The following is a 27,652-nucleotide window of genomic DNA, read 5'->3' on the forward strand; positions in this document are numbered from 1 at the left end:
TCTCAACCGAGACCAGGAGCAATGCAGTGCCGAGCATGACTTTGGGTCGTGGTCATACTCCAAACACCACAAACACACGAGGTGTGGATCCGTCACAGACATCATCCGATGATAGGAGTCGCAGAGCTTGAACCCTGTCTTCCATGACAACATCTCAATGCAAAAGAAGTGTCAAAAAAGCTTCGACAAAAAGTCAAAAAGTCCAGTCAAAAAGTGACAGTAGGGATAGCTCTACTTCAGATCTGCGCATGGCTAGCGTGGAAAGAAAAATGTCAGTGCACTGGGATGGCACCTATATAGGCCCTGCAATGTAATTTCCCACGCACACAACGCCGATACCGGACATGGAGCTGACTGATGCCACCTAACAGCACGCAGGAGTACGGCTCGAGAAAAATCTCGGAATCCAGACTGACACCTGGGGGCAATTCTAAGGTAAGGAATCTGTGACTAGAAGTCTCTGTCAGATACGTCGGCTGGTGTCCAAGACAGTGTCAACGTTGATGAGGGTTTTGTGTTGGACTTAGGCACGATGTTGGCTCTGAAGCTTTCAGTTGGTGCTGGTCATGGCTGGAGAGCAGTGGCAGCACGGTTGACAAGTTTGGAGGGCTTGAAGCCCTGGAGGGACAGTGTGTGCCATGGCCTGAGACAGTACTCACTGAATTGGTGGCATATCTTTGTGTCAAAGCCAGCTGGGGATCTGCTTCTTCTGACTCCAACTGCGACTCTGACTCCTGGATGAATGCTGCTGGGTGCCTGGCATCAAATTCCTCCTCTACATCTTCCCGAAAGATCAGAGATGTCCTCATTCCTTTGTTGCTCTGTCATGCGTCCTAGAAGGTGCCAATCCAGATGGTTGAGAATGGTCATCTTTGAACTAAAGGTGAGGCAGGCAGAGCAGGAATCCTTGTTGTGGTCCGGGAAAAGGCACAGGTTATAGACTGTGCGTTGGTCTGCCCACGTGCAGTTGGAGTGGCACTGTGGACAGTATCGGAAGGTTGCTTTTTCCGTCACGCTGCAACAATTCTTGAAGGCGAGCGAGGCTGAAGAAGGCCCGGCTGCGAACCTGGCCAAGGAGATGCCCCACGATGCAGAAGCTATAGTTGATGGAAGAAACAGGTGCAGCGATTGTTCATCAGCTATTGAAAGCACAGAAAACTCAAGAGGCCCCTGACACACGTTGGCACTTAGCATCGATTCAGAACTTCAACCAAGCACGTTCGGACCCAATGGCAGTAAAAAACACAACCTGAAGATGGAGCCCACGTCCATGCACAGTAGTGCCAAAGGGAGGAGTCACTACACCTCCTGACTCGAAAGAGTTTCTTGAAACAAAAACAAGTTGTACTCTTCCAAGCCGAAAGCAAGATGTCAGGAGTATGCATAGTATGTGTATCTACAGCTACACAAGTCACAAACAGATAGCTATGGTCTGCAAGTTGGAATACTGAAGAAATCACCTTCTGTCAACAAGGAACATTTAATTCGCCAAGGCATCTATCAGGAACCTTATACCTAAGGTTGTGATAACCTAAGGTTGTGAGGAAGATGGCCCACAACAGAGTAAGCAGAGGATAAAAACACAAAAGCAGCATAGGGTCAATGGAGAAGGTGTCAGTTAGATGATCAGAAAAGAGAAGCACTGGTTGAATGGAGAAGGTGTTGGTTAGACCTGAGGAATGGAGCTTTGCTCCTCCATTCACTGGAGAAGCAGAGCAGGAGGACAGACATCTGAGTTACATGTAAGGCCAATGGAAAATTAGGAAGGGCCGGGTGGGTGCTTCCAGGTTAACTTAAGCTGTCAGCTGAACAGAAGCTGCTTTGCTAATAAATTGGGTGCAGGGCTCTCCACAGTTGTTAGTTTGTTCACCTTTGGTATTTTCCTATACTTACGTGTTTTTGCTTCACAAGTTTCCTTTCTTTCCTTACGATTTAGTGTGCTCTGAAGATCTGTTCCCCCGCCCCACCCCTTTTTTTGTTAGTAATTCCTGCTTATTCAAGTGTCTTGGTGTTAGCCAAATTAAAGACACATTCCACCATAAATGCTTTATTTTCAATTGCTGAAACGGAAAAGAAACTTAGACAACAGGCACAAAAGCTATAAAGCAGTATTTAACTGTGGGTCGTGATCCACTGGTGGGTGTGAGCCAAATTTTGGTGGGTTTGAAAGTCCAAACAATAAATAAAAAAGCCTTTAAATTCTGTATTTATCATCTTGTCACATTTGCTGAGCATCAATGACAATGTCTTCTGACAAATTGCTGCTTATTATTTTTAACACGGACATTCGTGTTTACAAACTCCTTGCACTTTGTAGTCAGAGAAAGAAAAGTAAAGTGAATCATGTGACAATCTTGCTGGGGTCAGTGTGTTAAAAGAAAGATGTAATTATTTGTAATGTAAAATGTAAATGCCACGTTCAGCAGTTCCCAAAGCAAAAATGAAGCACTTTAAAAAAAAAAATGTAGTGTGATGGAAACAAAGAGTTTAGTATGATGAAAACAAATCAAGACAGTTTTTCTTCATACATTTTCACGGAAACTCGATATCCACACATTATCATTTGTATGCAATATAGTTTTTGCAGTAATTCGGTATGCCTGCACACATTCAGTGTCATTTCCCTGTAAAATGTGCTATCTATAAACGACAGTGCGCCACCACAAAATGCTTTAGTTACATACCCCACCTCATGTCCATTAGAGCTAGGTGGGTTGTAAAACATTTGGAAAGCTAAAAAGTGGGTCGTGGTCTTCGAACACTTCTGAAGCACTGCTGTAACAGGTTAATCATTAGAAAAAAAGAAAGGAAGGCAGAAGAAAAAGTTGCTTAAGTTAACGACACTTCTGTTACATGTAATCTTTGCAGAGCTTCCTCACCTTATAGACTATCCTCCGAGTGCTTTGGTACATAAGGTGCCAACTTTTTGACTAACATCAATTCCTGTTATGTTCTTGTAACCCTCATTGAGGTATGCGGACAAGAACCAATACAGCATCAAGAATGACAGATATATCATACAGTATGTTTGCATGCCTTGGCACCTTATTGATGGCAGCACTACATCACCGAGGAGGAATCTCTGCAAAGATTTTGTGTCCAAAAGAAATGTCATTAACGAAGCAAAGTAGCATTATTCTTATGAATACATCTTTCTACAGACTTGTCACTTGACGAATCAGTTAAAAAGCAATGCCCTGGTGGCGATGGGATTCATCAGTGCTGTTTAACGATGACAGCTATGCATCAAAGCATCGGCAATGGCAAAGTATCCATCAAACATGTTTGAGCTGTGAAGCAAAACTATTTAGAAAATATATGCAAGGATGACTGTTTTTTACTTTTGGTAACACCTTAGTCTGCACCTTTTTTTTGGTGATTTCATATCCAAAGCAACAGTGCTTTTTCTCTGCCTTTTCTCGAACTATAACAAACGGCTTATGTTTTTTTTAGCTGATTTGGCATAATCCACGATTGGGGTGAGGCAATGGCATTCATATTCTGCCTCAATAAATGTAATGCCTTTCAGTTGTTTTAGATTGATTGGATTCGTTTTTATCACATTACGTTAATTAGGAAGGGTAATATTCTAGTTGAAACAGACAGTTAACCTCTAATAGTACTATGCAAGCAAGGACTATCACCTACTCTTGATTAAATCCAAGTAGACTGATAGATAATCTAGTACTTTATAACTTCATTTAAAAACTCTACACATGGGCCTAGGAACAGACTCACTGATTAGGTCACACACCTACTTTTGGTTTCCTATTTGATGCTCACTACACTACATTATACATGGTTACACTGTACTGAACAGTCTCTGAAATTTGATGTCAACTAATTCGTTGTGCTTCCTTTTTTGCTTATTGTATGGTACCAGTGGGACAACTTATTTTATTTGACTACCTCTATGCCTGCAAGTTCGTTTTGACTTCTAGCTCTTACTATTACTTTGGCTGGAATTTTTTCAGTCCTGATTATTACCCTACACTAATAACGAGTCGAAACGCCATTGAAGTTGTGGCAATTGGACTTGTTGGGATTTAGTCACGCTACTTTTGTTCTTGATACACAATCCCTGCACAGCGTGCAATTTCCCTGCTGCTTGCTTTCTTTATTATTGTGTTACACACCCACCCATACATGTTAAGGTTTGTCTTTACACGGTTTGGTCAAAGAGGCACTAATTCATTAAACATTGTTGTTCGTGGCTGACGTAATTGTCACTCTAATCGACAATTCATTTTCTGTTTTAGCATTGTTTGTTTATAACGCATACTTAATACAAAAAAAACATTGACAGTATTGACTGTTCTTATTCATGAGGTACGCAGGGTAATATGCAAATCCTTCATTAGCATAGGTGCACAACATCCCCAAAGGGCTCAAATCTTGCTTTATATGTGAGGAGTTAGCAGGATAGCGTATTTACCTTTTCCATTGGGCCCTACAGGGGAGCTTACCAATATGATTCCAGCATTTGTAACAAACAAGGTATCATCTCCGGTCTCACATGTAGTTTTGTTCACAATCTGTTACGTATGGTAAAACAAGTAAAGTTATTGATTGTGTGACGGGTTCTGTATCTCATCGTCCTCTCAGAGTCTGTTGGTGAGCAAGATACCACCGGAACGGATCTCATATGTCTTTAGGTCTTGATGTCGAGGTTGTAAAGTGGCGTGTATCTCTGGTTGTTCACTGTATACTGCTAAAGCGTTCACGCTAGTTCTCCTTCCTGGAAACTAGCCCTAGTGAATAGAGACTCTGAGCTTGGTCAGCAATAATGCCATGGCTACAAATTGTCTGCTGTTGTTTGAGATCAGTTTAAGATAGATGATTAAGGTCATCAGTTGGTTGAATTCTAGTGCCCGAATCATTTGTGTTATGCAGTCAAATATATCTTTCCAATACTAGACGACTGACGTTCATTATCAAGTAATATCGAACACGTCTGCCAATTCCACATGGCAGTGATGTGATCATCAGGGGTCAATGTGATGTTTAACTGGTGTAAAGTACACAAGGCGTAAGAATTCCAAGTGTATGTGTTTGTGTCTATGATTAATGGTCATCAGCTTTGCTTGCATGCAGCAGTACGCCCACATCATGTCAGTAATTTCAGTCCCCCAAGTCTGACGCCTAGGTTTGACTGAAACACACCGAACCTTCGGATCTCTGGTCTGGGATTAGCATTTACCCAGAAGAGATTCACTCTATTGCTTCTGTGGAACATATTATTTGGGTGAGTGGTGTGAATTCCTTTGGCTATTCTGGAAATTTTAAGTTGTATGTCCAGAGTAAAGACATCTAGTGGGGTAGTGACACTTGGCTTTGAATTGCGTCAGTGTCAGAAACTTACTATGTACAAATGACCTATTTCTTTACTGATCGTTCAGGTGCTTTACTCGATTCTACTTGTAACCTGTATGCATATTGCGCACTGATCTAGTCACGATGCCTGCAGAGTTTAAGCCACAATTCTTGATTTATTTGGAATAATCCAACCAATGGTTGAACAGATTTTTTATGTAGTGGGCAGAGCAATAAGGAAAATGTTATGTACCAAGTAAACATCTGTTCGTGGCATGTAGTGCTATAGATTCACATGCTGTGCATAATCCTGCCTTCTAGTGTTGAGCTCGGATGTGTGCAGGCTGTTTTTTTTAAAGTCTTTGGAGTCAAGGTACTGTGACTCCTCCTTTTGCTGGTTTTGCACATGATTATCAACTCTATTGTTGGACTTTTCTCCCACATGGCGGGTGAGATGAAATGTGAAGCAAACGTACCTTCAACAGATGTCTATGCCAAAGGAGTTTGTGAAATGATAGTGAAAGTAAATGTACAAGTACTGGCGTCCGGAAAGGAGGCTGGGCGCATGTGAATCTAATGCACTACATGCCACAAACAGACTCTTATTGGGTAAGTAACATTTTCCCTCTCCATAAATGGTATCTACCCTGCGAAAGTAACAGGTGTTTGACATATTGTACGTAGTACTGTTTGGCCCACCTTGGTTTGTTGATGGGCTAGCACATCTACACAGTAATGTTTTGTAAAGGTATGTGGTGTAGACCATGTAGATATTTGCATATACCAGTTATAGGGATGTCTCCTAGGAGGGCCATTAAAGCTATTGCGAGTGGAACTGGCTCTTGGAGGAATGGGTTAAGTTCTTTTACTTTAGCACAGCATTTTTGGATGAATTTAACAATCAACCTTGCTATGTCTGATTTAGAAATGGACCTTCGTATGTGAAGTTTGGAGAAACCAACTAAACGTTGTTGTGTCTTCCTGAATCATTTAGTGCTGTTGTACAAGTTACTTACCTTCAGTAATGATATATCTGGTAGAGACATATTCTAGTTGCAGATTCATTACCTTAGAATTTTTCCCCAGGCGTCAGACTGGATCCGGAGATTTTTCTTCAAGCACTACCCTTGCCATTAGATGGCATCGGTTGGCTCCGAGGGTGTCGCAGTCGCCGTGATGACATCGGAAGTAGTACATAGACTCCACCTCAGCACAGTGATGTCAGTTTCTTTTCATGAACTCCCATGCCAAAGCGCAGAGCAATGAAGAACAATGAAATTGGTGTAACTTTGAATGGGGAAGCCCTGTCCCTATAAATCAGTGTGCAAGCGGGGAGGATGGGTGGGGCGGTAAGGAATCTGCAACTAGAATAGGTCTCTACCAGATATATCGTTACTGAAGATAAGTAACTTGTACATCTGATAGAGACTTCTAGTTGCAGATTGGTTACCTTATAATAGACATGCAGGCAATGCCATCCTCTGAGGTGGGCTGCGAACCAAGATCATACTAGTAAGCCCTGCAGGACTGAACAACCAAAGTTCCCTCCCTACGGACCTGACTGTCCAGGCAGTAATGTTTAGTAAGTGTGTGCAGGGATGCTCATGTAGCTGCCTGGCAAATATCCAGGACAGGAACTCCGCTTGCTAACGCTGTGGAAGCAGCAGTTACTGTGGTGAAATGAGCGTGCAAGCCCTCAGGGGGTTGCTTCTTTGCCAAAGCCCAGCACATCTTGATGCAAAGAAGGAACCATCGCAAGATGGTACGTTTTTGCACCGCCTTCCCTTTCGTCACACCCACATATCCAACAAAGAATTGACTGTCCACCCGGAAATCTTTTGTACGATTGATGTAGAACGGCAACACTCTTTTTCGATCCAGGCAGTGGAGTCTCTGCCTACATTTTACGTACCACCACGTGAAAAGGAAAGTGATGGACAGACCTATATGAAAGGCTGTAATGACTTTGGGAAGGAATGAAGCCTTAGTGCGTAACACCACTTTCTCAGGGTGCACAGACAAAAATGGGGGCTTAGAAGATAAAGCCTGAAGCTCACTCACCCTATGAGCAGTAGTGAGGGCAACAAGAAAAACTGTTTTGAAAGTAAGGAGCCACAAGGGACAATTGTGCATCGGCTCAAAGAGAGAACACATTAATTAAGTAAGGACAAGATTGAGGTCCCACTGAGGCACCATAAACTGAGTGGGAGGAAACAAATGGGTGAGGCCCTTTAGGAATCTACTAACAATAGGAGACTTAAAGAGTGAAGGCTGATCCAGTAACCTAAGAAAGGCTAAGATAGCCGATAAATAGCCTTTAATGGTGCCCAAAGCAGAGCCCTGCTGGAACAGAGAAAGAATGAACAAAAGAACATCAGAAAGAGGAGCAGAGCGGGGATCAACATATTTGTTGGTACACCATGCCACCGTTTTGGCGGAGGGCTGCCTGGCTGCCAAGATAACATCACAGACTTCGGGTGGAAGGTCAAAAGCCGTCAACTGCCACCCCTCAATCTCCACGCATAAAGGCGGAGATTGGACAGGTTCTGGTGGAGAACCGTCCCCTGTTGCTGCAGAAGATCCTCCCGAAGGGGCAGTCTGAGTGGCGGATCAGTGGCCATGCTCAGTAGCTCTGGATACCATGCCCTGTGCCCAGTCCCGAGCCACCAACATTACTTGGGTCCGGTCGTTCTTGATCTTCTTCGAGAACTCTGGACAGAAGTGGTATAGGCGTAAAGGAGGCCAGAGGTCCACTCGAGACAAAAAAGGTCACAGAGCAAGTGCCGCCTTGGAAAGTCCAATGTGCAAACAAGCTGACATTGCACGTTCTCTGCAGAGGTGAACAGATCTACCCAAGGCTCTTCCCACTGCTGAAAGAGACCCTGTGCCACCTCCGGATGGAGACGCCGTTTGTGATCGGCTATGCATCGTCGGCTGAGTTCACCTGCTCTAGCGTTCAGAGAGCCCGCCAGATGTTGAACCACCAGGGTGAGGTCCTCATGTGCCAGCCATGTCCAGAGGTGTGGCGCCTCTTGACAAAGGGTCCAGGACTCAACTCTGCCCTGTTTGTTGCAGTACCACATGGCAGTAGTGATGTCTGAACACTTGCACCACTTTCCCGTTGAGAGAGGGAAGAAATGCTTTCAATGCAAGCCTGATCGCCCGGAGCTCCAGAAGACGGATATGGAGTCCAGACTCCGCTGGAGACCAGAGGCCTCTGATCTCTGCCTCTCCCATGTGGCCGCACCATCCCAGAGGTGACGCGTCAGTCACTATGGATAGATCTGGTTGGGTAAAGGAGAGGGATCTGCCATTGACCCAATGCTGATTCGAAAACCACCACTGCAGGTCTTTCACAGCCCCTCCAGGATCTGGACCATGTCGGAGAGATTCCCCTGATGCTGCACCCACTGGATCTTCAAGTCCCACTGCAGAGCCTGCATATGCCATCTGGCATGTGTCACTAGTAGGAGGCCATGTGTCCCAGCAGCCTCAGAGCCAGTCTCACTGAAACCCAAGACAGAGGATGAAAGATCAGAATCATAGCCTAAATATCCAAAAACTGCACTGTGTCCAGAACAGCTCCGATGAAAGGGAGCATCTGAAAGGCAGTCAGGTGCGACTTTGGCACGTTTATAGTGAACCCCAGCGTGTGCAGGAGGATTGCCGTACTCTGAAGGTGGGAGACTACTTTCTGGGGTGAGTCTGCCTTCAGCCAGTCATCGAGGTAGGGGAAGACCGTAACCCCCAACCTGCGCAGAAGAGCTGCAACCACCGCCATCACTTTTGTGAACACCCGAGGGGCGCTGGTAAGGCCGAAGGGGAGCACAGTAAATTAAAAGTGCTCGTGACCTACCACAAATTGTAGGTAACGCCTGTGGGCAGGCAGGATGGGAATATGAAAATAAGCGTCCTGGAAGTCCAACGCTACCATCCAGTCTTCTGGGTCCAAAGCAGACAGGACCTGAGCCAGGGTGACAATTTTGAATTTCTCCTTCTTGAGGAAGAGACTGAGGGCCCAAAGGTCTAAGATAGGACGTAAGCCCTTGTCTTTTTTGGGAACCAGAAAGTAGTGGGAATAACAACTACAACTTACTTCTGGTGCAGGGACCCTCTCTATGGCTCTCTTAGCCAAGAGAGACGCAACTTCCTCGCAGAGAAGTGCCAAATGATTCTCCGGTATACGGCTGAATGATGGAGGCATGGCTGGTGGGGCAGACTCGAAGGGGAGGGAATAGCCCCTCCGAACGATCTGCAAAACCCGCCTGTCCGTAGTGATGGATTCCCAGTGATGGCTAATCCTGCCGCCAAATGGACCAGAGTGAGGGGACGGACTAAGAGGGTTTGGAGGCTGCAGCAGGGGCAGGGGTGGACTGGGCAGACCTCTGGTTCCCAGTCCCATGACCACGTGGAATTCCACGTCCCCAGCCAAGTAGCAGCTGAACAGCATGGGTGGCAGGGAAATGGACGTGACAGGTAGCCCCTTCTGTGGCCACAAAAGGGGCGAAAGGTGGACTGTTGGGGACAAGGGGCATTAGAAAGGCCGAGGGACAAAGCCGTAGCCTGGGAGTCCTTGAACCTCTCCAGCACCGAGTCCGCCTTGTCTTCAAAGAGACGGGAGCCATCAAAGAGCATGTCCATAAGGGTCTGATGGACATCCCCTGAGAAACCAGATGTCTGTAACCAGGCATGGCACTTCAAGGCCACAATCAAGAGGGGACTTTGGTGGCTGAAGCCGGAGCCGCCTGTGCAGAATACGAAGGCCCTCCAACTGAACCCCCTGGGCCGAAGGCACCACAGCAGGGTCGGACTGCCAAAAAATGAGGCGCATTGCCTCACAGAATTACTTTAATTGGGCAGGGGTTGCCCTGGCTCCCGGAAACTCGGAAAGGCGTTGAGTAGATTCAAAAGCAGGCTCCCATGTCAGATCTAGAGCGTCAACGCTCCTCCTGCGTCGCATCAGCCGAGCGATGTGGTGAAGTCGAAGGATGACTAGATTTATTCGACTTCTTTTTCTTCTTCTTACCTTGGCCTGAAGACTTCGAAGAGGACGAGGTGGCTCTGCGAACGGTCTCGAGACCTTCCTCTCAAGCGACACCAGGACCGATGCGGAGTCGGAGCACAACTTCGGGTCGTGGTCGCTCTCCAGACACCACAAACAGACCCGATGTGGATCTGTCACCGCCATCATGCAGTGACACGCCTCACAAGGTTTGAAGCCGGTCTTCGGGGACATCCCTCGGCGCACCAAAAACGTCACCACAAAAACTTGACAAAAGAGTCCAAGTCGGTCAAAAAATTAACTAGGGTAGCTCTCTCCGGATCCGCGCGTGGAGCAGAAAGAAAAGAACTGACGTCACTGCGCTGAGGCGCCATCTAAGTACTACTCGTGCGACTACGACGCCACCTAATGACGAGCAAGGGTATTGCTCGAAGAAAAATCTCCAGATCCAGTCTGACGTCTGGGTGAAAAGTCTAACGTAAGATAGCTGCAATTAGGAGTCTCTATCAGATAATGGAATACATGAGAGCTTGTGTCACATCTAATGTGTGTAAAGCCCTACCTGCAACTGATTCAGGTTGAGGAAAAAAAACAGGGAGTTAGATGGATTGACTTAGGTGGAACTGTGAGACCATCTTTTGAAAAACATGTGGGTTTAAGCCAGAGTACAACCTTGTCCCTGTGTATTTGGAACAAGGGTTCTTCCAAGGTTAGTGCCTGAAGCTCACTGACACATCTAAGCAAAGTGATAGCAACCAGGAATATTACCTTCCAGGACAGTAACTGGAGTGGGGCAAGAGTGGAAGAGCTCAAATGGAGGGCCCATTAATTTTGTTAATACAATATTGAGATTCCATGTTGGAGCTGGAGGCACCCAAGGAGGAATGACTCTTAAGACCTTCCAAAAAGGCCCTGATGACTGGAGTTTCAAATAGGGAACTGTGTAGATACGGAGGTACAGCTGCTAAGAATAGCCTTATGGATGTAAATGCCAAACCAGAGGTGTGTAATTGAAATAAATAGCAGACAATGACGGGTACCTTTGGTGCCAAGGGATCAATGTGCTTAAAGTGTCAATAGTGAAAAAATATTTTCCACTTAGTGGTGTAAAGGCCCGACTAGTAGTCTTGCATACCTCTTTGAAAATGTCCATACATTCTTGTAGGAGAATAAGGTAACCAAACTCTAGGACTTCAGGAGCCAGATCACAAGGTTGAGGTGTGTGAGGTCCAGGTGTCTGATTTCTCCATGGATCTACATGAGAAGGTCTTGCCTATATGGGGGTGTTTCGTGGAGAGCTACTGACAGTTCGAGGAGTATGGTGAACCACTGCTGTCATGCCCATGTGGTAGCCACCAGGATGAGTGTGAGAGATGTCTGCCAAGTTTGCAAACTACAAACGGAAGCAGTGGGAGAGGTGGCAAAGGGTAAGCAGATATCCTTGAACAACTCATCCATACTGCGTTGACTTTGGACTGTGGGTGTGGGAGCCTGGAGGCGAAGTTTGGGCATTTGGCATTTTCTGCTGTGGTGAAGAGGTCTATTTGTGGTAGTCCCAAATGCTGGAAGTATTGGAGGAGGACTTGCAGATGGAGTTCGCACTTGTGGACTTGCTGCTGCATCCTGCTGAGGAGGTCTGCAAAGTTGTTGTCCACTCTCAGTTGGTACTCTGCTAACAGGCAAATGCTGTGTCCGAGGGCCCACCTCCAAATGGTCTGGGCTAAATGAGAAAGCTGAGGGGATTTGGTGCTCCCTTGCTTTTGGAAATAGAACATGGCTGTTATGTTGTGCATTTTGAAGAGTATTACCTTGCCAATCAGGTGAAGAGGGGAGGCTTTCAGTGCTAAGTGAACAGCTAGAAGCGCTAAGTGATTTATGTGGAAACCTCCAGTGGCCCTGGACAGTTAGATGTTGCAAATGCGCTCCCCATCACTGTAAGGGAGGCGTCTGTTGTTAGGGTCCTTTGCGGAACAGGGTTTAGGAAAGGCCATCCTTTTAACAGGTTGTAGATGTTTCACTACTGCAGGAAGTGGCAAGCTCGATGACCAACACTAAATTTTCCAAATGACCCTCTGCTTGAGTCCAACACCCACTGGGCGGAAGTGATATTCTACCAGGTGGGAAAGAACCCTTGCAGATGACCCTCCACATGTGTTGTGTGATTGGGTGGAATGCAGTGGCGTAGCGCGGGGTGCAGGGGGGGCCGGCCGCACCGGGCGCAACATCTTGGAAGAGACTCGAGTGCTAAAATCCACGGGTTAGGGGGCGCAAATTACTTGCCTTGCCCCGGGTTAGGGGGCGCAAATTACTTGCCTTGCCCCGGGTGCTGACAACCCACGCTACGCCACTGGTGGAATGCGAGCTAAGTCAGAGGTTAGTGGTAGTGGTGGATGACTTGGCGAAACCACGTTTGCCTTCGGAGTTGTTACCTCTATATGAGCCTCAGTAGTAGCATCTATGCGAAGTGGTTTGAGTTTGTGTCCGCAGGTACGCAAACGAAGGTCTCAAGAGAGGTTGTTTTGGACCCTTCGCAGTCTAAGGAGTCACAATGGGAAGGTATTTGCAGTGCTCTGATGACTTTCGCTGTTTCGGTATCTTTTTTCATCTTTTCCAATAAAGTATCTACCTGAGGGCCAAACAAATGTTCCTCATCACATGGCAGAGCACGTAGATTCTGCTGGATTTCCTGTCTAAAACCAGAGGCCGGAAGGGCACAATGTATAGTTCTATTGGATATTTAATTTTCCCTCAGAGGCTATTTGGTAGTCTCTTATTTGTGTTGTTTCAGGAGGTACTGGAGGAGTTCATCCAGTCCCAGGTGGCTCGATCGTACCTCGAGAAAATACACCAATGATTGGCAGATTGTGTGGCTACCTTCTTTCCTGAAGCATCTATTCTTTATCCTCATCTGGTGGAGAGGCATCAATTGACAGCAGACTCCATGTTAGTCTGTTTATCACTTTTTACTACTGTAAATGGTTTGAATGATTCCTCTGTTCCTAGTAACAGGGTTCTCAGCTGAAACTCTTCCTAGTCCTAGTTCCTGGAATCATTTCGATCTACTGGTTTAGTTTGAAGTAACTGATGAAGTGACCTTATTTCAGTATAAATAGATTATCGGGGTCATTCTGACTTTGGCGGGCGGCGGAGGCCGCCCGCCAAAGTCCCGCCGTCAGAATACCGCTGCGCGGTCAAAAGACCGCCGCGGTAATTCTGAGTTTCCCGCTGGGCTGGCAGGCGACCGCCAGAAGGCCGCCCGCCAGCCCAGCGGGAAACCCCCTTCCATGAGGATGCCGGCTCCGAATGGAGCCGGCGGAGTGGAAGGGGTGTGACGGGTGCAGTTGCACCCGTCGCGATTTTCAGTGTCTGCTTGGCAGACACTGAAAATCTTGGTGGGGCCCTGTTAGGGGGCCCCTGCAGTGCCCATGCCATTGGCATGGGCACTGCAGGGGCCCCCAGGGGGCCCACGACACCCTTTACCGCCAGCCAGGTTTCCCGTTTCTGACCGCGGCTGTACCGCCGCGGTCAGAATGCCCATGGATGCACCGCTAGCCTGTTGGCGGTGCATCCGCGGTCCCCGGCCCTGGCGGTAGTCAACCGCCAGGGTCAGAATGACCGCCTATGTCTTGCATTGTGGAGTTTCTCAGTGAGTTGTTACCTTGCAATGTGTGAATTGCTGTGGAGTTCATGTGACATATTTGATTTGAAGTGACTGTCTTGTTAATAGTTTGTGAAATTCGAATTGCATTGTAAATGTTTCATATAAAATTGTGAAATGATTAATTGTGTTTTTGGAATTTTGTGCTTTATGTTGTTCCGGTTATCTGCTTCAAAGTAATCCAATATCTTGAGATACAATTACTCAAGCTGGCTATCTGCCTAAGGAGTGAAGGAAGACGTTAAAAGGTGTCACCCTTTTATGAGTCCTTAATGGTCCAGTTGCGTCAGATCTAATAATGGTTGGGTCGTTCATTTCTTTGTGGATGATAAATAGATTCAGAGGCAGATTTTCCGCTGGTTGGAGATTTATCTTTGTGTGATTGAAGTTGTTATAGAATTTTTCTCTAGTTTGCAGTGCGTTTGATTGCCTTCAGGTACTGTGATACGCAGGCACAATTTCTTTGTTTTGAACTGTAGGTTTACGTTTCAAGCTGAATCGTGACTGGTTAGCTGCTGTGTTGCTTGACCTAACCAGACATATAAAGTTCCACTTGAAGGATGCACTGTCTCTTTACATGTTTCAAAACTGGGGTCTTCATATTTGTCCATGGTTATGTGAATGGCATAAGATTACTGCTGATGATAAACATATGCAGTTTTCTTTGAATGGTACTTTTAACCAGTATCTGAAAAGTTCTATATATGAGGTGAGAGACCAGCCTAGATCTGCATAGCTGGAGGTGTTAAATGAATGGGATTTTGTGGTGACTGAGGAGTGCAAGAGAATATTGAAGGGTCAGTTGGAAATGTAGCAAGTTACTGGATGGATGCTATAAGGTGAAAGCTAACTGAAGCATGGAGTGATGGCATGATTTTAGGAGTGGGAGTAATTCCAGCACTTGTAAAAGAGATAGGCAAAAAGAAAATAATAAATAATGCTAAAAATTAAATCAAGGCTGAGAAGGAGAAATCATTGATTTCTAGTGATTATGATGAGGAGGACAGGTTTTTAAATTATTTGCTAAATTTAAACCACTTCCGTATAATGATGATCAAAGTCCAGAAGTGCAGGAGAGAGGAGCAAGAGAGATATGTCCTGCTTTATAAGTAACAGTAGCCAGTGTACCTACTAGTGCGTTTCCTGGTGTCCTGCCTTATACTACTGGAGCAGTGGTGCAGCACCAAGAGAGCCAGTAGAAATTGATATGGTTAGAATTAAAACCAAATTAATTAATTGAAAATATCAATGGTACAATAGATGATGAGAGAATACTGACATACAGTGAAGGGGTATTGAGAAACTGATTAAGGAAGCAACAAAGGATGTGTGTGATGCATAGAACGAGCTTGAATAACTGCTGAGGGGGTGTGGCCCGGCACTAGCCAAGATGGCTGCATAATAACGACGCTCTAAGCGGCTGATCGGCCTATCCATCCAATCCGACCATTAATCTGCCCCTTTTGGTGTATAATGCGATAAGTGGGATACCCACAAGACCTGCTACTGCGAGGGCCGAGGCAGACCTATGGCTAGAAGCAACAGGTGCTGCCGTACCTGTGCTACAGCCACATAATGATCTGACAAGGAAGGGGTAGGCGAGTGGGAAAGGGTTTGACAGGGTGGTCTCCCTCCCTCACTTCTCCCACTCAGCTGGCCACACTGAGACACTGATCCCAGAGGTGCGTGGGCTGAACTGGACTGCTGTGGAGCGAGAAGCTGCCCAGAGACTGTAATGAGGCCTGCAGGGAGAGCAGATTGCCGAGGCCTGCACATAGTCCGGGCTTGCTGCTGATCTATCCAGCACTGGGTCATGGACAGGAATGCTGCTAAAAAGCGGATGGGGAAGCCTGCTGCTAGTAGCGAGCTACGGCCTGCGATCAGGGGCCTGGGACTTGAAGGCGCTGACCGGTGGGGTGCTCTGTGTGTAGACCTGACAGTGAAAGGAGCAGTCAACCGGAGCCTGCCGTCATACCTGTTGCCTGGCCCTTCTTCACCCCCCGCCCACCCCTGACTTCAGCATTGAGAGGCATAAGGAGCTGGGGCCTGATGACGCCAACACATCCTGAAGGAAGGGCCCGAAGGAACAACATCAGGATAGTGTGGGTCATTGAGGGAGCCAAAGGGCCCAATGGGGATCTATTTCTTGAAGATCTTATACTTAATTCTTTCCAGTCTAAACGCCTAAGTTATTTTCGAGTGAGCAAGCCCATAGGGAAGAGGTACCACCACCAAAACCAGGTGCCGCCCGCTCCCCCGACGAACAGTAGTAGCCAGGATATTTATTTATTGTGAAAGAGACGACATTCTGCAGGCAGCCCGCTCCTATGAGGGCCTGGCGTTTGAAAACACCACAATCCACTTCTTTCCAGATTTTAATGTAGAGGTGCAGCCCCAACAACGCAGCTTAGAAGAGGTCATGAAAGCATTACACCAAAGAACTGCAATACATGATATTGTACCTGGCCAACCTGAGTGTCGTATCGGAGGGTAGAGTATGGCTCTTCGCTACTCCTGAAGAGGCACAGGAGTGGCTGGATGGTTGTCGAACTTCTGGTCATCGTGCACATAGAGCCGAGGAGGGGTCCCCAGATCGGGCACCACAATGAGACACTGTTGGACCACAGGGAGGAGTGGGCAGCTGATGAGGCCCAGACTGAGCAACAGTGATGTGACCCGGAGGGGAAGTGCGATGCCTCACAGCTTGATCGTGGGACGGGAGGTATTAGGGGACTATGTAGGGGATGGCAGTGACCGCTAGGGCAGACACTCTGCTGCGATTTGACTCTTTCAGGACGTAGAGTGCAGTGCCACACATTGGGGTCCCCACTAGCATTAATTAATACAGAGGAAGAAAAACAAGACGTAACTTTTGCTACAGGGATGTGCTGGATTGCCCGCTGGATTGCCCGCTGTGTCGGTGCCAGCCAATCCTACTTAGTTTCATAACACATTTGGGGCAACGGGCACTCTGCAGATTGGAGTGGTGGGCAGGTTTGAGCCTACACTGCAGGGTAGCAGGGTGGAGGGGCGTTTTGTGAACTTAAGGTTTTGGTTTAGAGTTCAGTTTACTCATCTCAGCACACGCACACCGCAGGACACCACAGACGGGACTGACACGAGCTAGAGTCAGGGAAGAAACACAACGCATAGGGTCTATTCCTGGAGAAATTATGCTTCTACACACCAAATCACTGCACTGATGGCAGGGCACAAACTGAGTGGATTGACCATATGGTCATGGAACTTGAATGGCCAGGGTAGTAAAATTAAACACACTCTGGTACTACAATGCCTGCGCCGCTTAGCCCTGGACATGGTGTTGCTTCAAGAAATGCATCTTTGTGGCAACTACTACAAAGCTTCAACAGAATCGGATACATGCGAGTGGCAAACTCAGAATATTCTACCGATGCTTAAGGATCTGGTATCCTCCTCAGGAAATCAATACCATTTATCCTTCAAAGTATATGGCACGACCCTCAGGGCCGATACGTGGCCCTGTCAGAAACATGTGAAGGCCTTATCTTAAATATTTGTTCGATCTATATACTGCAGAGATTGCACAACACAATATTTCCGGACATTAGTGCCCTCACACTGGAGACCCTCATACTGGGGGGAGACATGAACACAGTTATGATGCCTGAGATAGACAGGGTTAGTAAGTCTGCTTACACAGGGGGTAGTAGGATTGCTACAGCCCTTTGTGGAGGCGCTGGGTCTGACAGATATTTGGCAAGAGCACAACTCACAGGAAGGACAATATATATACTTCTAGCCCCCACATGGTAGTTTCTCCTGCCTTGATCATATCTTTACCCCACATGCCCATGCAGGAAAATTTAGTGCAGCGACACACCATGCCCGGGGTATCTTGGATCGTTCCCTGTCGACGTCCTACTGAGTGGATCCACCGTGACTTTATACTTACCCCAACACTTGACCCTTGGTACCTCCAGGACAAGGACATCAGGGAGAAGCTTAGGAAGGGTGCAGTGACTCACTTTCAGGAAAACCAGGCAATGGTATCACTTGCCTCCACACTATGGCAGGCGTTGAAGATGGCGGTGAGGGGACAAGCCCAAATTGGAGGCAAGAAAAAAAGAAGACAAGCTCAAATTTGAGGCCATGGAGAAGGACATGGGAACTCTAGCGGCCAGAGTGGTGATGGAGGGGACAAAAGCCCTCTGTCATCAGCTCCTCCTGAAGCAACAGGATATTAGAACAATGGCAGAAAAGAAAGCACAGTCATGCTTTGGTGACGAATCGTCACCTGATATAGGAGACAAAGACCGCAAGCTTATGGCCTGGTTCGAAAAAAAAGAGATAAGGAACGTTCCTGGGTGCCTGCGATCCTAGACAAGGGAGATGTGCTGCAGACGATGAGTGTCACAAATGCTGATACATTTGCAACCAATTATGAGGAACAGTACAAGCCTGTAACAGATGTGACAGAGGCAGACTGTGTGGACCTCGTGAAAGAGGTCACTCTCTGAACTTTGTTGGGGAAAAAGAGGGAGACTCTGGAAACTGATCTGATGGAAATGGAGGTCAGGACAGCAACACACCACCTCCAATACGGGAAGGTGGCAGGCTACCCACAGAATTATATAAGGGACAGGGAACAAAGTCGCCAAACCTATTCTTGCCATCTTTCAGGCAGCAAAGGCAGCCTACCAAAAGATCAAAGGAGAGCCACAATAGCAGCATAAAAGGCAAAGCACCAACAGACTCTGGCTCCTAAAGGCCTGTATCCTTCTTGAATGTTGAGGCCAACGTTTTGGCGAAAGTACTGGCAACCAGATTGCGCATAGTCATCACCTCCATTGTCCACTGTGATCAGTCGGGCTTCATTCCCCAAAGGAGCACTTGCCTCAATCTGAGAGCTTTAACAGCATGCTCCATTTAACCAGTTTTTCCCAAATGTGGCAGACGTCGCTGCCGTCGCTATATGCCAAAATGGCATTCGACAGCATTGAATGGCACTACATATCTGCCATTCTGGCAGGCTCGGCTTTGGACCTAAACTTTGCAAATGGATCAGACTACTATAGTAGGTGCCCCTGGCTAGAGTGTGAGTTAATGGGGTGACATCACACATCTATGCACTGCACAGACAGGGCTGCCCCCTCTTGCCCATAATCTTTGCGCTGGCACTTGAGCCACAAGGGGTCTGGGGTCTCACGGGCCTGAGTGTAATAAGGGCGGACAGAGGCTTGGAGGAGCGCAGCTCCCTATATGCTGATGACATTCTATTATATGTTACCTAGCCTTCCCTTTTAGTCGCCGGGCTAATGCAATTCTTTCATATTTTCGGGAGTCACTCGGGCTACTGCATCAAATGGGCCAAATCAGTAGTTTTCCCATTACCATGGCAGGCACCAATACTCCCTTCCAATTGCATGACACCTGTGGTAAGGGAGGGGTCTTGAAACCTGGGGATTTTTATTACACGCAGGACTCTCTGCGCAGAAATGTCCTCCCGCAACCGGTTGCAAAGTTATGTAGCCCACTGGCAGACTCTGCCACTTTCATTAATGGGCAGAGCGGCTCTATACAAGATGATGGCTCTACCGCGTGTGTACGTGCTACAGAAGATTGAGCATGAAGTCAGGCTCTTGCAATGGAATGGTGGCCGCCCTGCGTATAGCACTGACAAAGTTACAACATGGTATCTTGAACAGTGAACTGGCTTTCCATAACATTCAACAGTACTATTGTGCAACATAGCTCTTAGTAATAAACAACTGGAAATTCTTTCACAGGCAGGAGAAAGATGGTGACTGACAGGCATTGAACATTTGGGGGATGTATGGAGGGATCGGGCCCTTTGACAGGAATACGACCTGGCAGCAACAGAACACTATTGATGCCTTCAAGTAGGCCATGTTCTCCAAAAGCACATCTAGAGGGCCACCTACTACCAGAGGTGTCACCCATAGAAAACCGTTTACAAACGTACCCATACCTGAAAAAGGTGTCACTACAATACACTGTAAACTAGTTAATAATTCTCCTGATCCGTTGCAGACAATGAGACTCCTGGTCTACAGACTTCGGGAACACAGACAATGACGTATGTGTCGACACTACACATATCCCGCGGGAAGTGGCAATTCGGGCCAGGTTCAGGCTTGTGCAACTTCGAATTCTGCATAGGTCTTATTACTCAAGAACACTGCTACACAAGATAGCGAGGGTGGAGGTGGTGCACTACCTCCTGGGTCGCCGACAAGAGGGCACATTATTTCACATTCTCTGGGACTGTCCAGTAATACAGGGCTTCTGAAGAGGGGTCACGGCAGTAATGGCTCGGGTCCTGTCCCTGGAGCTTCCCATGAGCGCCAAGTGGCTCCCTTATCATGATCACAGGGGAGGAGACCTGGACTAGGTACCAAAAGATCTGGCTGCCGCTATCGGCTGGAGTGGCCAAATGAAACACGGCATGGATGTGGGAAAAGCAGCACCTCCCTCTCTTCAAGATTGGGAATCAGCCCTTGACTGTTGTTGAGAGTGGAACAGGTCATGTACCAGAGCAGGGGCTACTCCAAGAAGTGGGAGAAAGTGTGGAGGGCCTGGCATAGCTAAAGGGGATACTGATGAGAGACGAGACAAGGGGGGAAATTGAGGGAACGGTGGAGTGTTCTTGCGAAGGTTACCTGTGATGACAGCTTTGTGTTTTGATATGGGCCATAAAAGGGCCCTTTAGGTGTACGCATCTAAACTTTTGTACACTGTACTTTTTATGAATGTATACGACTTGTAGTATTCTATCAGTGCCTGCCTATGCTGTATGATGAGTATTTTCAATAAAAAGAGCTTAAAAAAAAAAAGAATAACTGCTGAACAAACATTGCGTTGATATGTACAAAAAAAACATTGGCCAGACATTACAGAATGGAACTGAGTGACAGAGACTTGGAATGTGTCAGTTTGAGAATAAATGTGAGAGAATTAATAAAACGTATAAATAGTTGGGAGAAATTGAAAGGGTGTAGAGAAAGCCAGTTGAAAAAAGGAAGGCAGCATCCCAAACAATTGTTATTTTGCACACCATGCCGCCTCAGTTTGGACCCAGCTATACGCAAGTCAGTCTTGACACTGCTTCATTAGGAACAACCCAGCCCGAAATGCCAAGCCAGGTCCTCCCTTAACCAGAACGCAAGCAATACAGGACCGGTTTCGCCCTTCACCACCCGGGTATAGCTTGGTTCCAGTGACATAGTGTGCACAGGACCCACTTCTGGGCATACCTGTCCCACTTAGAACAACGTAATAAAGTATACAAAAGAGATGGATAGAATGCTTGAATTATTCTCATCCACTGGTAATTACCTGGGCCGCATCCCAAACCATTATTATTTGCACACCATGTCACCTCAGTTGGGCCCCAGCTGTGGGTGCCGGACTCACTGTGTCATTGGAACCAAGGTACACCTTGCTAAAGAGCCCTAACTAGGTGCGAAATTGGTTCTAGGTTGCTTGTGTTCTGGATCAGGAAGAACCTGGCCATTCGGGCTGAGCTGTTCCTTTAAGGCGCAGGGTCAAGACTGATCTGCTTATGGCTGGGTCAAAACTGAGATGGCATGGTAGGCAAAAAAACTATGGATTGGAATGTGGCCCGAGTAACAGCCATTGGCTAAGATCAATTCAAGCATTCCATCCATCACATTGTTGTAAAATCTGTAACACCTAAGAGTGGAGATGACATTGTTACTTGGCAACTGATCTGTTGACAAAGTTGCTCAATATTGTGCTCTTATGTCCAGTATATTAGAACTACGTTAAGAATGTAACTCTGAATAGAAAGTGTAAATTGTTTCTTGCTTTAAACAATTATAACTTAAAAGAGCTGAGAATACTTCACAATGTGTCTAAGAAAAACATGAAACATTAAGAAAGGGGAATGTCTTTCTAAATTCTTTTAGTACACTTTTTAGTAGAATAAACTTTATTATGTTCAACCAGTCAAAGACAAGAAACGTGATACAAGACTGATTTTCTACTCACCCTTTTTCTAAATAAGCTCACAAGATACTGCTTTTAGAGATGCAAAATATATACTTTATGGAAAAAATACAGAACCTTTAATGCAATATATTCTGAAAAAACATTTTAAGTTTATATTTCCCCCCAAAGAACTCACAAATAAAGACTCATGCAGTCTGAGTATTGTTTCAGAAATAATAATGCTATTGTGGTAGCAACCTAAATATGCAGGTCAAAAAGGCCGTTGAACAGAGATGTGAAACCCATTTGATTATAAGGTATCAAACCTATTGAAAAAATGATTGGTGGTGTATACCTTAATTGGTAAAATGAATAAGAATCCTTCATAAGACATATGAATCTTGATGAAGTGAGTATTACAAAACAGTCAGTCATCCCAAAAACAACTGCGGTTATTCAAGTGTTACAATGTTTAAACTTACATTTATGTACTTTCCTCATTTCATGTCTGCAAGCATTGATATGTCTCCTATTGAGGGATTTGACAGCACTTGCTGTAGAACATAATTCCTGAAGCGAAAAGTACAAGTCATTTTCTACAATTAAACAGTAGATGAACATGGACTTACTTTCTATTCCTTCTCCTAGCTCTGTTGTAGGCTTCCAGACCTTCGGTTAGTGTCCTCAACTTCTCGGGCTCCACCTGAGTGAAGGTATTAACACCAAACCACATTACCCAGACCTGCAATCATTAAACACTACTTTAACATGCCTTATAGATATGCAGGTGATTTATTTTTAATGGACCCAGCATTCAATGTTCCAAATAAAATCTCTCTTTTCCACCCGTTTCTAAAGAAACAAGTTAGAAGATTGTCTGGTAGCATCATAACAGAACTTAATCAGCACTACTAAAAATGACTGTTGACGGTATTCTAAATATATGCCCTACCCAAGTGCTCTTAGGATCATGTATCTGCAGCGGATACATAAAGAACTGGAATCGTGTGCCACGAGTGTTAACAAATGGACATTTTGGTTGTGTAATGGCATTCATAAGCCTGGTGAATCTTCACAAATTCTAAAGCATCAAAGAAGATGAGCTAGAAGGATGGTGGAATTTTATAACCTTGATGGATACAGCTGTTGCTCAGTAGTGAAGAAAGGGCCACATGTTCGAAGCATTTTGCACGTCGCAAATGGTGAATTGGGCCGTCTGCGATGAGCAAAATGCAATTTTGGGATGTACAGACTCATTTTTGCGATTCGGTAAACTATTTACCGAATCGCAAAAAGGGTTTGCGAGTCACAATTAGGAAGGGGTGGTCCCTTCCTAATTGTGAGTCGCAGTCCCATATATGACTGTTTTGTGAACGTGAATGCGGTCGCAAAACAATTGAAGTTAGCACAAGTTTCAAACTGGTGCTGCCTGCTCTTAAAAAATGAAAAGAAAACTTTTCATTTTTTGTTTTTGAAATGCATCTCGTTTTCCTTTAAGGAAAACTGGCTGCATTAAAAAAAAAAAAAAAAAAAAAAACTGCTTTATTTAAAAGCAGTCCCAGACATGGTGGTCTGCTGTCTCCAGCAGACCACTATCCCTGTGAGGGCGGCCATTCCCGATGGGGTCGCAAATTGCGACCTAACTCATGAATATTCATGAGGTAGGTCATTTGCAACCCACTTGCGAATCGCAAACAGTGCCATTGACACTGTTGAACATAAGGTTTTGCGAGTCGCAAATTGCAAGTCACTCTGACTCGCAATTTGCGAGTCACAAAACATATATTTCGTACATGTTGCCTTTAGTGTATAGACGTGTTAGCCATGACTAAAATCACCATCGTTTAGCTTTTGTATTCAATGGCTAGCCACCCAAAAGATGAATCGCAAAAAAAACTTGTTACTAAACACTCTAGAATTTATTATTTTCTTAAAAATATTACTTGAACTTTAACAAGAATGATACTTGACGTTTTTATCTGTAATCAGATTAGATTGTAATGTCTTCTGAATCCATACCTACCTAGATAAGTAGAGCTGCTTTCAATGGAGCCCTGCTTGCTATGCAATGAGACACATTTTGCTGGTTGGATTAATCTGCTGTAAAGGAGGCCTGTAGGCTAAAACATTTAGAATAATCCTCTTCCATTTGAATCAGGATTAGGATTTGTGTGGGAGAGACTGCACTATTTTCTACGGACATTTTTTTCAGCAGTGAAATCTGAAAGTGGGTTGCTGAGCACCGAATGTGCTTTGGCAGTACACTTACATTTTTTTTTACTTAAGAAAGTTTTTTTCATTTAATCAATGTTTATTCCAGTGAAGCACGACAGCAGATACAACAGTACATAATTGGCCTTGGTTTAGATAACAAGAAAGGTGACATTAGTCAGACCAATAATTTCCGTAACCAGTTAACATCAACGTAGATGGTGGTTAAAAATGAAAATTGCGAGATTGAGTAATACATGAAACCATGTAAATCCATAGCACAGCGATCAGTGTTAGGATCACAAACCAATAAGTACTGTAGTCACCTTCATATTCATGCACCATGGATTTGTCAAAGAAGAGCAGTTCTAAGTCAGGCCAGTTCTTGTCGGAATAGTTAAGTGAGCAAGGGTGTGCTTTAATTGTGTTTTTGCAGGAGAACCAATCTAGGTAGATTACTGAGGCTTGTTTTTCTGGAGACCGACATTTAGGACACCCCACAAATTTTCTGGAAAATGCGATATAGTGAGCTTTCAGGAAATATGTATTGTGTGCACTTCTAATGAAGCCTATCCAAGCCCACTAAGGGTGAAAGCAGATAATTGGATAACTCTTCTATTCAGAGATTATTAGTTTGGTTTCTACAGCCAACATAAACTCAATCAACTGAAGGTCTGTGTGGGGCAATTTAGAAATCTCAGGAGAAGCACCAATGTCCTACAGGGCTGTTGTAGTATCAATGTCTAGGGAAATTCAGAAGATTTTTTTCAGTTCGATTTGAATTTGGTGCCACAAGGTACGGATATGTTTACAACTAAACAACATATGGACAAAGTCTCCATGTTCAAAACTGGAATTCCAGCATAGATTTGAATGCAAAAGCCCTAACATATGGAGTTTTGATGTGGTCCAATAGGCATTGTGTAGTATCCAGAAGCAAGGGTAACCTTTTGTTTAAAAGGAGAATGTCATGCTAGATATGTGGGTCAAGCAGAAGTAGGTATTACCCACCCCTCTGGCTTAGAAGACGAGAGGAGGCTATATATTCTAGATGCAAGGTGAACTAATTTAAGGAACTTCCCCAATGGTGATGGTATACCTAAAATATGTGTGACACCAAGATTCTGGATTACAGATTTTAGTTTGGGAAAGTTATACACATATAAGTTTGAGAGTTTATGTTTAAATTTAAGTCAGTAGATGACTATTTTTACATGTCTGTTACACCACAGGGATGTACGGTACGATTTAGGTATTTTCTGTAATAATCTTTTATCTAGTATACATAAGGCATCAATTGTATCTGTCATAATAGTGAGAGAGTGCCCAATATTAAGCCAAAAAATATAATGTATTGCGAGTAGTGAGCATAAAGGTAAATGGGTTGAAGGAGTGCTTTCTGTAGGAAGCCGACTGAGCACTCAAATTATCTGAAAAAAAACACCAAGTTCCCTGTCTGGAGTCAAAAGCCGATTAATATCTCTGTTAGTGTAGAAATTAATTCCCTAGCCTAGGGTTTCAAATGGAAATCCTGTCTTTCTTATATTCTATTTTTCCATCAGGTCAGTAATGTGCCCATAATTTTGAAAAAACTTTAAGAATTTGAGAGGTAACATGCCGAGTGGGAAATTAATTATAGGTACCACCGTCATCTGATTGTTTTGCAACCAGTAGCTCTGGAGAGAGTTTTGCTCTTCAACTCCGGAGAGAGTTTTTTTCTCATTTACTGATAGTGTTTCTTTAATAACTCTTCCAAACCAAATTCCAAGATATTTTTATGTCTTGCTTTGCCATGTCAAGCCCAAACTTTTCATAAGTGAGGGGAGGAATGTACATAAAGAGCGTAACCTCAGTTGCTTCTCTATTAAGGGATATCAGATACACCTGCATAATTCTCTATTACTTTCAGAGGCAGGGAATTGCCTCTTCTTGTAAAATAAGCAGATCATCTGCATACACAGAAACTATGTGTCTTCCAGATTTGAAAGGAATCCCTTTAATATTATTGTTAGACATTATCACTAGAAGAGGTTTGACTGCCAAGAAAAATAAAAGTGGTGATAAAGGGCATCCCTGTGTTATGCCATGTTTTGGGGTGAAATCTTTTCTATGTGCCCATTTATCCTTACTGAAGCTTGTGGATTAAATTATTGAGCAAGCATCATTCTAATAAAGTCTTCGCCCAAGTCAGATCCGTGTAGGGTAGTTTTCAAAAGGTCCACAAGACTTTGTCAAATGTTTTTTCAATGTCTAGCGCTATGGCAGCGGTGGGTGAGTTAGGTGATTTGGCCTTCTCTAGGGCACGACAAAAGGTTCAGGTATTGTCACATATATTCTCCCTTTAAGGTACCCTGATTGAGCAGGATGAATTAACTGATTGAGGACTCTTTCGAGTATGTTTGCAAGGACACTTGCATGTAGTTTACAATGTTTATGAGAGCAGTGAGTGATAGTTCTTCATACTTAGGGGGTCTTTAACTTCTTTTGGGATTACAACAATTGTTGTATTTCACGCTGAACCTTGGAAAATTTTCATTTTAGCAAAGTGTAAAAGTAAAGTGTGTAAAGAACTGGTGAATCCCTCTGGGCCAAGGGCTTCGCCTAATTTCAGACTTTGCATGACTTTAAGCATCTCATCTTGTGCGATTGACTTATTAAGACTTTTCTGAGACTATTAATCTAATGTTAGGAGTTAGGGATTATCAACAAAAAGCTTGTAATCCTTGGTCTCAGTTAACCTATCAGGTTGGTGTGAATTCTTATAGAAATTCTATATGGCTTCGGAGATATCATTTGAAAAGGCAATGTTTAGCAAGATTTAATTCTTATGGATGGAATAGTCAAACTATTTTTCCTGGATGTTAAATAATTTGCAAGACAGCGGCCAGTTTTATGTTTCCCAATCATTTTATGGCTTTCCTCAACGACACCCATTTGTAGGCCCTTTCACTCAAAATTATATTATATTCTTATTGAAGATTTTTCAATCCATAAAGGTCAGAAAATCCTTTGTGGTTAAGCTTGAATTCTAGATCTCTTGATCTTGACCTCAAGTTAATTGAGCCATCGCTTATTTATTATGTTTTGGAAGACATTAGGTTGAGCATGCACTCTCCAATGGTGGTTTTGAGAGCATCCCAGAAAAGTTCACGAGAGTTATCTTCTATGTTATTCTCATTTATAAAAACACCAATATCCTTCTAGGCTGTGTGTTTCATTTCTTCAGTATCTGAGATAATGCTGTTCACCCTCCATTTTTTTTAAATGAAAATGTAGTCTCAGCTCCAAGGAGATACATGCATGATCTGAAATCACTACTGGTAAAGGATAATCCATCCTTGAAAGAGTCATGGGGTTGTGTGTAAAATGTATAATCACTCCCTGTTGGGTTGTGGATCCAACATGTATCAAATCAAATTATGACCCTGGAAAAAAGAGAAGGGCATGAAGCCTGGGAGATTTACTTTTTCCTTTAAATAGTCTATCTAGGTTCCAATTATCAATGGGGAGGGTAT

The 27,652-nt window shown here is 44.7% G+C and overlaps 1 protein-coding gene across 4 annotated transcripts in view; it reads right to left on the minus strand.

Moving 5' to 3' along the window:
* MBD5 (methyl-CpG binding domain protein 5) overlaps window positions 1-27,652 on the minus strand; it is a 368,139-nt gene that overhangs the window by 41,894 nt on the left and 298,593 nt on the right. For 2 of the 4 annotated variants that reach the window (XM_069225228.1, XM_069225226.1), the window contains one exon: window positions 22,556-22,629. In XM_069225228.1, coding sequence (XP_069081329.1) covers window positions 22,556-22,629 — 74 coding nt within the window. Of the gene's footprint in view, window positions 1-22,555; window positions 22,669-27,652 lie in introns of all 4 variants that reach the window. The other 2 variants (XM_069225227.1, XM_069225225.1) reach the window with 1 other exon arrangement.

Source organism: Pleurodeles waltl, chromosome 3_1 (assembly GCF_031143425.1).
Source record: "Pleurodeles waltl isolate 20211129_DDA chromosome 3_1, aPleWal1.hap1.20221129, whole genome shotgun sequence".
In the NCBI taxonomy this organism is placed as follows: Eukaryota; Metazoa; Chordata; class Amphibia; order Caudata; family Salamandridae; genus Pleurodeles; species Pleurodeles waltl.